We start from the raw sequence: 15499 nt of genomic DNA on the forward strand, positions 1-15499 counted from the left end.
TACAGCGACAGGAGGAGCAGATGAGGTAAGCAAGAGCAGTGTCTCAGGCAAAACAGCGACAGTGGACAAAAAAAGAAAATTCAGCTGGAAAGACTTATGGGAAACAGAAGGAAGAAAGATGAGCTTTCTTATAAGAACAGTTTATGATGTTCTCCCAACTCCCAAAAATCTGACCCAGTAGCTCGGTGAAGATCCAGCTTGTCCTACTCTGTGGAAGAACAGCAAACCTCAAGCACGTCCGCTCGTCTTGCAGTGTAAGCCTCACTCAAGGGAGATACACATGGAGGCACAACCAGGTCCTCAGAGGTTTGGCATCCATTGTGGAGGAGCAAAGGCTGAATAACAACTCTAAGCCCCATATGACTGGAACCACCATCCCTTTTGTCCGACAAGGACAGACAGTGCCACCCTCAGTGACTGGGCTGGTGTCAGGCATACTGGAGCCTGCTCCTGACTGACAAAAGGCTAATATTTCCCCCGGAGATAGCCACTGCCACCCTCAGCCAGACTTGGTCTGAAGGCTGTAGTAATATCAGAGGTCACAGGGCCCTGGGAAGACGCAGTCTGCGAGGTGTACGAGCAGAAACATGTAAGACACGCTGAGCTGACCACAGTTGCTAAGCAGCGTGGATGGAAGGTGCGGAGTTTCCTTGTCGAGGCTGGCCACAGAGGATTTGTGGCTACTTCCATGGACAGACTGCTGAAGGGATTGGGAGTCCGAGGACAGGGCCAGCAGCAAGCTATAAAAGAACTCTGGGAGGCAGCCGAGCGAAGCAGCCACTGGTTATGGATGAGGAAGAGTGACGGCAGCTGGGCCCTAAAATGACCCATGGGTGGCCAGCTGTGAAAGTGGGTGCACCTGGAACACCGGATCTCACTGTTGAGCCCCCTGGAGATGTAGTCGGCTTAAACTGACGAAACATCTAAGAAGGGGGGTGCCCACCTGATGACCCCCAGGAAGCATCTGCCACCCACTAAACCCTACTTCAAGATCTTTATGCTATGACCCGAGTTCGGATCTGCTTATCAAAGGGATTATAGTTGCAGCTATCTGGACCCTGGTCAGACCCCACTTGGAGTATACTGTGCTCAATTCTGGTCATCTCACTACAGGAAGGATGTGGAAGCCATAGAAACGGTGCAGAGGAGATTTACAAGGATGTTGCCTGGATTGGGGAGCATGCCTTATGAGAATAGGTTGAGTGAACTCAGCCTTTTCCCCTTGGAGCAACAGAGGAAGAGAGGTGACCTGATAGAGGTGTATAAGATGACGAGAGGCATTGATCATGTGGATGGTCAGAGGCTTTTTCCCAGGACTGAAATGGTTGCCACAAGAGGACACAGGTTTAAGGTGCTGGGGAGTAGGTACAGCGGAGATGTCAGGGGTAAGTTTTTTACTCAGAGGGTGGTGAGTGCGTGGAATGGGCTGCCAACAACGGTGGTGGAGGCGGATACGATAGGGTCTTTTAAGAGACTTTTAGATAGGTACATGGAGCTTAGTAAAACAGAGGGCTATAGGTAAGCCTAGTAATTTCCAAGGTAGGGACACGTTCGGCACAACTTTGTGGGCCAAAGGTTGTATTGTGCTGTAGGCTTTCTATGTTTCTATTGAAACATCTAGTCCTACGAGCTCCGACAATTATATTGAACTGCTTTCTGGGAGTATATATATTCCATCGCCATGTGTGCTGGATTCTGAGTCAGCTGAAGACTGGAGACTGAAGAAGTCTTGAGATTAGAGGACAGGGTGTGTGTGTGTGTGTGTGGATGGGAGGGAGGAAAGGGACTCGCTTTGCTGTTTTTATTTTGTTGCTTGTTGTGTACTGTTTTGTTGAGCTCTGTGTTGTTCTGCCGAGCATTGCAGGCATTATGTTGGCATTGCAATGTGTGGCTACACTTATGGGCTAGTCGTGGCACACCCTTGGTGTGTTGGTTACTAATGCAAATGATACATTTCACTGTATGTTTCGACGTACATGATGAATAAGCTTGAATCTTGATTCACCATCACGGAATTGTTCGTTTTCAATTTCAGTGCGTGAATATAATTTCATAATTTGAATATCCTTTTGTAGAGAATAAGGCAACAGTGTTTGACAAATAGAAAAGTCACAAGTGATCTGTAAAAACACAGAGGCTCCTGTTTCCCGGGTCTGGCCAGCAGTTCCACAGAGGACAGCAGACAGGTTTTGGCAAATTCAGCACCCCCATGTGAATTTGGAAAGGTCTTGTCCACCGGCAGAGCCCTGTGGCATCTTCCTGGCTGCTCTCTTCTGTTGGTCACTGCATGGTCTCCCAACAATCAGGAGCTTGCTATCAGGACCCCTAACAATCAGGACCCCCTAACACTTCAGGTCCCGGGTCAGTTTATCTAAAAGTGCTTCGTGTGGTTTTATTTTTTGTTTTAATTTCTACTTCTTCTTTAATCCTTAATTTCTATTATAATAGATTTTAATGTTTCTCAACCAAGATATACTGATGTGCTGACAACTTTGCTATGTCAAATGTAGCAATTAATGCGACACTGTTACAGCTCAGGGCGTATCAGAGTTTGGAGTTCAATTCTGGTGCGGGGTTCTGTAAGGAACACATCCTCCCCATGGAATGCATGTGTTTTCCCTTGGTGCTTTTGTTTCCTCCTACAGCCCAAAGACTTACCGGGTAGGTTAAATGGTTATAGTAAACTGTCCCGAAATTAGGTTAGAGCTAATTTGGGTTGTGGGGTTGCTGGGCCAGGGTGGGTTAAAGGGCCATAAGGGTCCACTCTGCATTGTGTCACTGGGATGAAATAAAATAAGTAAACACATAATAAATTTCCTCGCCCTGAGATCCACAATCGATTCCTTGGTCTTATTGACATTGAGTGCAAGGTTGATGTTGTGACACCACTCAGCCTGCAGTCACCCTGTGATAGTGTGGCTGCCCCCAGCCACTCCAATTTCAAAGACACATTAGCTGGTAGGTTGCAAAGCACAAAACACTGGAGGAATCAGCAGGCCAGGCAGCATCTATACAGGGAAATGGACAGTCGACGTTTCAGATCAAGATCTTTCACTTGGACTCAGAGAAAGTGAGGGAGGGGGGAACGGGGGAGATAGCCAATGGAGGAGAGAAGGGGTGAATCTGTGAGTAGAGAAAGGAGAATGGGAGAGTGGGATTGATGTCAGAAATTGGTAGTAAGTGGTGATAAGTACTGGTGAATCAAGATACAAAATAATTGTCAGAACATGTTAAAAGGAATGAATCATTTCAATATCAGCCATACTTTTGATGCATTAACATCCGATTGGTAAAATCTCCATGTGGAGATGGGATATTGACAGAACAGATCTGTAGCTGTTCACAAAAGTAGCACCACCATTTTCTCAAGTATAATTCAAGTGAACAAAACCCACTGGCTTAACAGTAGCACCCTCATCTCCTGAGCGAATAAAACTAAAGAGAACAGGCATTTCGTCAGAACTCTCTCTGCTGACAATCTTTGAAGTATTTGCTTATTCACAGCCTACAAATTCAAAACCAAACCCAATTATCCATATTTATGAATACAATCAATGTCAATGCATCTCAACGACGACTATCAGCACTTGCACGTTTGACAATGAGCACTAACAACAGAGTCTGAATAGCCTCAACCTCCATTCGATTGGAAGCCCAGAGGTCAAAGCCCATTGGCCGAAGCCTGGAGACAGGAGCCCTGTCCTGGAGATGCGTGTGGGTTGGGTGGGAGGGAGAAAAGTGGCTTGTTTTACTGTTGTCGTTTTGTTCCTTAATGTGTTCTGTGTTGTTCTGCCAAGCATTGTGGGTATGGCTATGTCGGTTTAAGAACACTTGTAGGCTGCTCCCAGCACATCCCTAGGTTGTGTTGGTTGTTAACGCAAACAACACTTTTCACTGTATGCTTTGATGTATAAGTGAAAAAATAAATCTGAATCTGAATCACTGGTTACAGTGTAGAACTAATGGGTGAGATCATCACACCAGTTTCATTTAAATGCATCCAAGGGAATAGTACTTATTTTAATTGGACAATGCATTTTTCCTGTTAGCTGCATTCTTTCTAACATTGTTTCAAACTAATAATTAGATTTTGATAGTTAACATAGAACAACTACATACCTTATGGCAAATATACCATAATGGAAATAAAAATAATTGACATGCCACATACCATAGAGCACTGCTACCAATAGAGGAAACAATAGCATTCATTGCATTCAATAGAATCGTTGAATTCAACAACAAAGTACTCTTTACCTTGTGGTCCCCCATGCAAACATTTGGTCCAATGTTGTCATAGATAACTGACTTCTCATCGTTTTCAGCCTGTAAAACAGAGATCACTTTCTTTAGACACAGAGTGGCTATTCACAGCAAAGACCTTTGCACAATTGCTCAGCTGCAAAGACAAATATTTAGACGCAGTGAGAACGCAATCTACAAGAGTTTCAACAAGCAAGTAGAGTTGGAAGGCTATCCTTGCATGGATTTGTAAAAACTCTTCTGAACATTTGAAAGTTAGCCTGATTACAAAATAAAACTATTGCATTAGGTAAAGGTGGGGAAAGAGAGGGGAGTGGATCTAAGGCGGTGGTAAGCAGGTGTGGGAGGGTAAATAAAGATAAGCAGTTACAAGGAATAATAGCAAAAGCTTTTGTACCGCATCCTGCTGGCAATCTGCTGACATCAATGATTTTGTTATAATACCTCCATTCTTTCATTCTTTGTGATTCAGCAACAGAAGTGCTTGTAAGGACCCCTTGCAAAGGACTATGGTTACAAGCCATTACCACAGGATTGCTAAATGTTTTGTACAAATCAGCAAATTAAGGCTCAAAACTGCTAATAATAAATACTGGTATTTACTCTTTTATGTGTTCAAGTAGTTAAGCAAGAAACACTAGTTTCCATTACTGTGGTCTTCTTAAAACATTGGAGTATTTCAAAAAAAGGCCACCAGCAGATCAGTTCAGAGGAGAATATCATTATTATAGCGAGCTTTTACTAATATGCAGAACCTCTGTTCTGACATAATTCTTCCCCACTAGTAGATATAATTGGATACCTGATGGCATCATTCCCACATTTGGCATTGTCCATTTTCCTCTTCTTTATGAATTATCTTACTTATAGATGTGCTTTTAAGTTTCTGCTCTCAGACATTTGTAACTATTCAGGAAACTATGTTGTGGTTTAATCCTGTGGTTTCAATTTTTTTCTGCTTTTGGCCTACTTGAGACTTTCATTCATCTCTGTGGCCCTCACAGATGGAAACGGGAATTGGGAATGGTGGGGGGGGGGGCATTACCTGAAATTCGAGAAATCGATGAAGATTTCCCATTTCCTTCTCTCACCCTATCTCCTTACCTGCCCATTACCTGCCTCTGGTGCTCCTCTCCCTTCCCTTTCTTCCATGCCCTTCTGCCCTCTCCTATCAGATGCCCCCTTCCCCAGCCCTTTATTTCTTTCACCAATCGACTTCCCAGATCTTTACTTCAATCCTCCCGCACTCCCGGTTTCACCTATCACCTACTACATTGCATTTCTTGCTCCCCTCCCCCCCCCCCCCCAACCTTTTTACTCTGACTTATCTTTTTTGTCCAGTCCTGATGAAGGGTCTTGGCCCAAAACATCAACTGTTTACTCTTTTCCATAGATTCTGCCTGGCCTGCTGAGTTCCTCCAGCATTATGTGTGTGTTGCCTTGATTTCTGGCTTCTGCAGATTTTCACTGTTTGTGATCGGACTGAACTTTCTCTGTAGTTGTACATTTCATTCTGAATTATGACTGTTTTACCCTATTCCACCTCATTGCACTGTGTAGTGATTTGTTCTGTTTGGATAGTATGCAAGACAAGCTTTCCAATATGTGACAATAACAAAACAATTCCAGAGGAAACTCACCATTGTTTCATTATTAAGTAACAGCATAATAACCCAGTGTGACAAAGTTCAGATTGACCTACAGATAATTGCTTTTAAAAAGGTTTTGTGATTAGATGAGCAATTACTTTAATGATCTTATAAAAGTAATTGAGAACAACTGCAAACATTTTTTTCACATAAGTGGGGTTCACATTTCAGAATGAGTTGTTATAAGTGTTTGATGATTTTAAACTAATATTAACAAAACTTTAACAGATCTACTGTAAATTTGATCAGGTTTTTGAGAAACTTTTTCTTTTTAGCCTCGAGTGGAGAGAAGCATTGAGAGCAACTGAAAGGATGCTTGAAAATGAGTTGATCTGCCATTGTATGTGAACCAAACAGCAATTAGCAAAAATAAACCAAAAAAAACTAAAAGGTCTATTTCTCAAGTCTATATTAGCTTTTCCCTTAAGTGTGTATTTCAAAAATGTCAATTACACTTTCAAAGTCTGTTTTTTTAAGAATCTGATGTACAAATATAAGTTTGGATTGATAATTTCTTGCAAAATGATTTTATCATGATCAATATATAATGATTTAATAAAGATTCTCAAGCAGCTAATGACCACATGACATAAATGATTGAATGGTAACATATCCAATCGTAGACTGTGCGAAACTTTTCAGAAGCTCATACTGCCCAAATAGACAATGAACTGCAGTTAACAACTCCCCAATAAGCTATGGAGCCAAGCTGTATTACACTATATGCACAATACATTTACTGCTTTAACCTCTGTTAGAAGTTTTGTAAAATATTAAATGACTGAAGAAAAGCTGTAGATGTTAAAGCGACCTGGAAACAGTTGAGAATAGTTGCCAGAATTCGGTCAATCTCAATAGATAGTTGGCTATGACTGGCTAGACAACTGGAACACCAGGATTTTTGCTCTTGAGAGGGTAATATTTCGACGAAGAAACTAATGAGTTTTGTTTTTTTTTTGTCTTATTCTTTCTTTTAAAAGAACAGCCCTGCTTACTTGGGGCATAATGTAGCTTTGAGCTTCAACATATTCTTTGTATCAAGACCTTTTCAAAATAAAAAAGGTAACTGAAATAAGCTGACTCAGAATATTTTACACCATTTCCAAATTTGCTGCCCTACCCCCTACCTTCCTCACCATATTGTCAACACTGTAATGGTAGTGACAAAGGAAGAAAGGAAGTAGATTGCATTCTAATTTCTTTTCTCAGAATGTCCCACAATCTGTGAATTAATTTTCAAAATACAGTGGATTCCGGTTGATTGGGACATATTGGGACCAGAACATTTTGGCCCAATCAAGCAGCTGCCCCAATCAGCTGAGATTTCATGGAAATAGTTAAAAAGGTATTAAAAAAAAGCCAACCTACCATTTAACTGAGCAACACATCATGTATTTAAATGAAATGCAGAACCAATTAGAACACTATCAGTAGCACTACAGTGCTATAAAACTGTGTATTAGTTCCTGAAACTTATTGACAGAGGAATTTATCCAGTGTATGCTGCTGTGTTCTTTTGATTGACTGTAAATTAACACATCAGTGCAGACACGAATGCAGAAAATAGGTCTCCATTGCCCCTCTGCATGAAGAAGTCTCAAAAATCACTGCTTTCTATTTCAATGTCCGTCAGCCCAAATTAATAACAACGATGCAACTGTTCACTTGAAAAACAGTGTAGTGTCATACAGCCACAAAAGTGAATGTTGCTGACACTAGTTAGAAACTGCGGGGCCGAAGAGGACCGAGAACACAAGCTCACTTGTGGAAAAGACCAGAGATGCGGCACAGGGTCATGATCGACTCCATCTCAAAGCGACGAAGCAGATTGAAGCATTCAGGCCAATGCAGGACCTGGGTTGGCTGTCACTCTCTATGGAAACACTGAGTTCGTACAGCCGCTCTCCTCATAACCACACAAACAGATGCTTCTGATACTCTGAGATTTATATAATTATTGGACTGATTTCCTTCAGATTTTGGGTGCTTTCGTTCTTGTGGCTAATTGGCAAGTGGGTGATCTGTTAATTTTTTGTGTGGGGGAAGTAGAGGTTTTGATGCTACTGTAGCTGTTCCTGTGGGTCAGGGTTCTGCCAGTTGGGGGTGGGGGGAGGTGGTCAGGGATTGTTATTGATTGTTGCTGCTGTTTTTCTGTGGGTGAGGTGGTTGGGGATTGTTATTTTCATTGTTTTTTTTCTTGTGAGAGAGGGGGTGGGCGTTGTTATTGTTGCTGCTTTTTCTACGTGTGAGTTTGGTGATTCTTATTGTTGCTGTTTTTCTCTGCAAGTGAGGGAGTCAGGGATTGTAACTGTTGCGCTGTTTCGGCAGAGAAGGGGGCAGGGGAGTTTGTGGTCTGCCAGTTTTGTGTCTATTCTTTTTCGTGCCGGAGGCTGGGGAGGGAGTTGATGTCTTTTCTTTCATTAATCCCCATGGTCTTTCTGTATTTCATTGGCTATCTGAAGAAGCCAAATATCAGAGTTGTACTGTACATGCATACGTTGACAATAAAATGAGCCTTTGAAACTTTGAACAGTCTCCTGACCCAACTAAGCAGCAGAGTGTCCCAAATAAATGAAGAGAATCCCGAGTATTTTCTCAATTTGCTCTTTAAGAGTTGTCCCAATTAAGTGACTGCCCGAATTAACCAATGGCTCAATTAACTGAAATCTACGGTATGTTTATTCATACATAAATTTTTACAGAGTAGGGCTTCATAAACATCGATATAATTAATGACTTGAAAAATCTGCGATGTTGATGTACGTTAAGGCATACATGCTGATCAGGGTGTTGGGAAATTTTCCATGTTCTCGTTTAAAAGATGCTTATGGGTCTTTTCCATTCATATGGAGAGGTAGATAGGGCCTCCTTTCTACATTGCTCCTTCCCCCTTCATACAAGTACCTCCTTCAAATATTATCCTGGATTATGCACTCAGGTACTACTGTTAGGCTACATCAAGACTTTCTCACTTTCAAACTTACCAGTGAGCTGAGAAAGTGTAAACAACTCATTATCTTGCACAAACTGATTAAGAAAGTTTATTTTTTATCTAACTCCCTAAATGAATCTGTTTAAAGATATATGTACAAAATGGACAAAAAAGAACACCAAATACATGTTCTGGACAGCTAAAATAACATTTTTATTTGAGGGGAACTGAGTTGATCCTTCATGTTCAAAAACAAGAGAAAATCTTCAGATGCTGGAAATCCAAGCAACACACACAAAATGTTGGAGGAACTCAGCAGACCAGGCAGCATCTATGGAAAAAAGTACTATCGATGTTTTGGGCCGAGACCTTTCGGCAGGACTGGAGGAGAAAAGATGATGTTGCTGGCCCTTTGCCAGTACAGTAAGACCCACACACCTGTTATATGCAAACTACTCTCATTTATCAGGCATCTAACTGTTCAAGATTGCTTAATGCCATTTCCAGTACACAAGTGTAAAGGAGAACAAAATAATTGTTACTCCATATCTGATGCAGCACAAAAAAAACCACAAAAATAAAAACACATTAAATATAAATACATAAGATAGCTTATCTACATAGATTGATTGTACGCCCATAAAGTGATGAGAGGCACAGGAGGATCTGTTCATAAGGTGGCTGACAGGAAACGATAAAGTAGTGCTGGTGCTGGTGGGGAGAGGGTTATGGAAGGGTAGGTTAGTGGGTGGAGGTGTTTAATCAGCCTTACTGCTAGTGAAAATAATGTTGAGTCTGGTGGTCCTGGCCTCTTAACAGATGGGAGCGGGACAAACCGTCCATGTGTGATCCTTCATGATGTTACTGGGCTCTATCCGGCACCTTTCTGTATATATGTCCTTGATGGCGGGTAGGCTGGTGCTGGTGATGAATTCAGCACTTTTGACTACTCGTTGTGAGGCCTTCCTGTCTGCTGCAGAGCAGTTTCTGCACCACGCAGTATGTTAGGATACTCTCTACTATGTTTCTGTAGAATGAAGTGTGTATAGATGCGCATAGTGCAGCTCTCTTCAGCCTTCTCAGAAAGTAGAGGCACTGTTGAGCTTTCCTGATAGTGTAGAATATGTTCTGGGACCATGAGGGTTGGTGTGAGATCTGCACTCCCAGGAGCACTAACTGCTCGTAGTTCCCACTGCTGTGCGGCCAAAGTAAGGAGGCGTGTGAGTGGTGCGAGTTCTCTTGAAGTTGATAAACTCCTCCTTTGTCTTGGTAACACTGAGGGCATTTGCCTGGCACCAGGCCTTGAGCTCTTCCACTTCCTCTCCGTAGGCCGTCTCATCTCATTGGCCAACTTTAAAATGTGATTATTCGGGTGTTTGGCTGTGCTGTCATGTGTGATCAGAGTGTACAACAATGGGCTCAGCACACAACCCTAGGGGCACCTATGTTGAAGATGATGGGGAGGGAGAAGCAATTGTACATCCTGACTATCTGAGGTCTGTTGGTTAGGACATCCAACACATAGTGATCTATTTAGATCGAGGAACAGCAGTTTGTTAACCAGGTCAACGGGAGAATAGTGTTGAATGCTGAACTTAAATCCAGAAACAGCATTTTGACATAAGTGCCACTTTTTTCTAGGTGTGTCAGGGCCAGGTGCATGACAGATGCTATGACATCTATTGTAGAGTGGTTCTGTTGGTAAGTATATTGGTCAGTGCATTAGCAAAGATGTAAAAAGATTTAGAGATAGTGTGAAAAAGATTTGCTAGAATTATTTCAGGGATGAGGGTGTTGGTTGCACTCTCCCACCTTCTCTGCTAGTGCATAGCTCTTCAAATTATTGGCTTCCATCTTCTTTTTGAATGGTGCAAATGAATCTGGCCTCACAAGCCCAGCATTGTCTTCCAGACCCTTAAAAGGTTGGTGCATAATGATGCTTGTCCTCAAATCAACATTAGTTCTTTGGCCCATCAGCTTCACTTTTATTATGCTTTGTATTGGCCCATCTACCATTGGGAATAGTTCCTCTCTGTCTAATCTATTTTCATCTTCCATTAAATTCTCCGCATCTCGTCTGTTCTAATCAATCTATCCAAGTCCCTCATACCTGAAATGATTTTAGTAATTCTCTTCCACACCATGTCCAGGTCTTTCCCAATTTTGCTACGGCGTGGCATTCAAAACTAGACAGTGTGATCTATGGTTTCAATATTACTTCATGGTTACTCTATTCTTCTATTCAAAAACCCAACTCTAAGATGTTATGTTCTTGAGCTTTCTTGCTACCTCTAATGAACTATGCACAGATCTCTCTGCACTTGTAGCTTTTTTAGTGTTGTCCTCTCTAATTTATAGTCATTTCTGATTCTTTCTACCAAAATCTAGCACTTCACATATCACAGCAGTAAATTTTAACTGCACTCCTCTTGCCAATCCCACCAGCCTTTTTATATATCCCTCAGTTCTATTCTTACCTTCTTGACAGTTCACTACTCTTCAAAGTTTACTTCATTCCCAAATCCAGAAATTTAGCCCTATTTACCCTCACTTAAGTCATTAATAAATTTTCAGGCGATCAGTGACCCTATTCAGTATCAAAGTTTTCAATCCAGGGCAAAAATTAGCAACAGAAAACATGCATCTCAAAGAATTTGGGTTCAATATCATTGCCAGCACGTGCTGATTTAGTGCAGCTTCCTAGGCTGACAATTTCCAATTTGGATGGTCCTTTGTCAGTGGCCCTCAAGTAGGCATGCTTGCAGATGGTGTGGATCGGGGGCTGAACGAAGAATAGGAGCTGGGAGTGAATCAGGGCCAGCAGTGGCTCTCTGGAGCTAGAAGGAGTTTGTTTATTCCTAAGAGCTTAAACAAAGATAGAATACTTTTTAGAGAAAAAAAAACTGGTAACTGGCTATGCCGCAGAACATTATGTGCTGATTCTGAGCCTTTATTTAACTCTGAATGGTATTCAGTTTTTTGAAGAGATCGATACTTTCCCATTAACATTTGCAAGGAGCTAATAGGCTGATTAAGTGAATGTCTGGGGCACCCAAATACTGCTCGGAGTATATTTGTCATCCTTCTGCCACAAGACTGATGCCTACTCTTACAGGAAAGTGCAATTTACTCTTTGGCAATTTTCGCCTTGGGCTAAAGTAGCGGTTGGTGTGACACTATTACAGCTCGGGCATTTCAGAGTTCAATTCCGGCACCGTTCGGTAAGGAATTTCTGTATATCCTTCCTGTGGAATGCATGGGTTTTCTCCGGGTGCTTCACTTTCCTCCCGCAGTCTAAAGACATTCCGGATAGATTAACTGGTCATTGTAAATTGTCCTGAGATTAGGGTAGTTAATCAGGGTTCTGGGATTGCTGGGGTGGTGTGGCACAAAGGGCCAGAAGTGTACTAACAAAGGAAAAGATAAATAAAAATAAGGATCAAAGAGCTTATCATGAAAAATAATTCTACACATACATTGAAACTAGCCAAGAGCCCCAAAAATTGTTGGATTAAAGAATAAAGTGACTACTGTTTAACTTTTGTTCCGCTAGTTTATATTCCCATTTATTGAAAGGAGAGGTTTCACATGCCTGGGGGAAGATCTATGAGAGATCTGTGGTCAGCATTGTAGTAAGACAGTACCTCAGTGTTTCAACAAATTAAGCAATGCAATCGAAGCAAAGGAATATCTCATGATTTTCTGTAATGTTTGAAGCTATGTAAACTAGAATATCAACAGCAAGTGCTGATTTTCTGTATTAACTTCTAGTTAAACTTCGTTCATGCCAACAAGTTGTGTTGGCAGCTTCAATGTTCTCTCGTTGCCTGCAAGCCACAGCTTCTGACTAGGATTCTGTTTTCTTTTCTCCTTTTAGTCTGCCTTCCTTGATTGTAATTTTCAGAAGAAAAAGAAAATGACTTTAACATTAAAGGAAATTGAGCAGTTTGAAGACCAAAGTATTTCATGTGATATGCTTTCAAATAAAGCAGGACCTTACCCATGATGACCGTGAATTGATTAGTGCATAAAGCAGAATGCTTTTAAGGATGAGCAATGCACACCAAATGCTGAGGGAACTCAGCAGGTCAGGCAACATCCATGGAAATGAATAAACAGTCAACATTTTGGGCTGAGATCCTCTTCAGGACTGTAAAGGAAGGGGGCAGATGCCAGAATAAAAAGGTGGGGGGAGGGGAAGGAAGATTAGCTAGAAGGTGATAGGTGAAGCCAGGTGGTTGGGAAAGGTAAAGGGCTGGAGAAGAAAGAATCCGACAGGAGAGGAGGGTGGACCTTGGGAGAAAGGGAAGAAATATGGACAACAGGGGGAGGTGATAAGCGGGTAAGGAAAAGAGTTAAGAGGACAGAGTGGGAAATAGAAGAAGAGGGAAGGGGGAGGAAAATTTCTTTAAGAAGGAGAAATCAAAGTTCATGACATCAAGTTGGAGGCTACTCAGGTGGAATATGAGATATTGCTCTTCCACCCCGACAGTGGCCTCATTTTGGCAAAAGAGGAGGCCCTGGATTGACATCTTGGAATGGGAATGGGATTGGATTTAACATGGATGGCCACCGGAAAATTCGGCTCTTGGTGGATGGAGTGGCGGTGTTCAACAAAGCGGAACCCAATTTATGCCAGGTTTCACCAATGTAGAGGAAGCTGCATCGGAAGCTCTGGATACCGAAGATGACTCCAACATATTTGCAGGTGAAGTGTGGCCTTACCTGGAATGACTGTTTGGAGCCCTGAATGGAGGTAAGGGAGGAAGTGTTGCATTTCAGTTGCTTGCAGGGCTATGTGCCAGGAAGGAGATTAGTGGGGAAGAATGAATAGACAAGGTAATAATGGAGGGAGCGATCCCTGAGGAAAAGGGGCGGGGGGAAATATGTTTTTGGTAGTAGGATCCCACTGAAGATGGTGGAAGTTGTGGAGAGCGACATCTCGGTCTGAAATGTTGACTGTTTATTCATTTCTATAGGTGCTGCCTGACCTGCTGAGTTCCTCCACCATTTTATGTATGTTGCTCTGGATTTCCAGCAGCTGCAGAATCTGTTGTGTTTATGATTCTAAGAATGAGGACTTTCAGCTACTGTGACAGATATTTATTATGCTGGGTGGGGGGGTTGGGCTTGCCTTTTTGCCAAGCTCAGCTTTCAAAACATAGCAACTGCCACTTATAAAGATCAAACTGTTGCCTTTTAATAAGTTAAACTTCCAGCCAATATTCTATATTTAGCTTCTGTTCGTAAACAGGACCCTGCCAGTTATTAATGTAAATAGCAAGCAATAATCAGTTTGAAGTTAAAAACACAGCTTTGCAAACAACGGCACTGTCTATATAGCAGATTTGCTGGCTCACAGCACCTGGTCTAACTGTTCAAGAGGTGCATTTTAAGACATGCTGACTAAATTTAGAGAGCAGTTCAGGCTTTTTAGGAATGGTTAACAAACATCAAGAAGAATGACAGAAACATGGCATGAACTAGAATCCATTCCTCTGCCTTCGATTTCTGTGACGGGTGTCTGCTTTGTCTGCAGCTCATGGGTATGTCTTTTTAGCTTACAGGAACTGAATCTATGCTTTGGAAATTCTTTGTGTTTTAGAAATGCTTTATAATTTGGAAATCTTTTATAAGATAGAAATCCTCTGTGAGTTTTAAATGCGTTTTAAGAAGCTTTTCTGGATTTAAACGTGTCTCAATGAAACTAAATTGTGTTTTGTTAGCTGTAAGTATATCCCCCTTAGCAGGGAGGGGGACCCACCATGCAAATAATGGGTATTGGCAGCTAAACTCGCCGTGGAGGATGAACAGGGAAATGAACTATTCTGTGAAGGTTCGGCAGCTACAGTATATCCTCCCTGTGACTATTTATATCAGTGTGTTATAATGTGTATTATATCAGTGTATTATAATGTGTTCTTCATTTGAGTTCAGAACCTCACAGTCAGCAAACCCAATACTAGCACACTACGAAGTCTGTGTGGAGAATTTGAACGGTTCTCTCTGGAGCCCAGAATGCTAAGAAGAGATTTGATAAGGGTTTTCTAGACCACAATGGAGTTAGAAAGGGCAAATAGTGAGAAGTGGTTCCCGTTAGTGGATGATTCAAGGGCCTGGGTGATGGATTAGAAGAGATGGGCAAAATATTCAGACACAATGTGAGGCAAAAGTTTTTTTAAGCAGTGATTGCACAGGATCTTGAATTCACCATCCAAGAGGGTAGGGGAATCAGGGTCAGTTGGATAGGTGCTTGTAAGGCTCTGAGGAAGTGGTAGGGGTAATGGAACAACTTGGCTTGCTTTGCAAGGAGCCATCCAGGACTTGATGGGCTGAATAATCTCCTTCCGTGTCATAACAATTCTATAGCTCTAAGTCTAAAATCCTTTCAACCATCTATTTGTAACAGAAAATATATCAAAACAAGCAGTTGCTATTCAAGCAATGGATTCAAGTGAAAAAGCTATTTTAAAAAATCTCATTTATAAAAGGATTTGACAAAAAGGTTCTGGTGGTAGAGTTACTTCATACTTATGATGCACAGTTAAATGGGCACCAGAGAAAATGAAATAAAGCTACAATATAAAACATAAAAAATCAACAATCTTCTAATTAGTTTTAAATGCAATGAGCTGATTTAAGGTCAGACACGTTA

At 41.7% G+C, this 15499-nt stretch overlaps 1 protein-coding gene across 2 annotated transcripts in view; it reads right to left on the reverse strand.

Moving 5' to 3' along the window:
* Positions 1-15499, reverse strand: part of inpp5a (inositol polyphosphate-5-phosphatase A) — a 483620-nt gene that overhangs the window by 7128 nt on the left and 460993 nt on the right. For both annotated transcript variants that reach the window (XM_073027526.1, XM_073027527.1), the window contains exon 14: positions 4258-4326. In XM_073027526.1, coding sequence (XP_072883627.1) covers positions 4258-4326 — 69 coding nt within the window. The remainder of the gene's footprint in view (positions 1-4257; positions 4327-15499) is intronic.

This window comes from Hemitrygon akajei, chromosome 23 (assembly GCF_048418815.1).
Source record: "Hemitrygon akajei chromosome 23, sHemAka1.3, whole genome shotgun sequence".
NCBI classification, from domain to species: Eukaryota; Metazoa; Chordata; class Chondrichthyes; order Myliobatiformes; family Dasyatidae; genus Hemitrygon; species Hemitrygon akajei.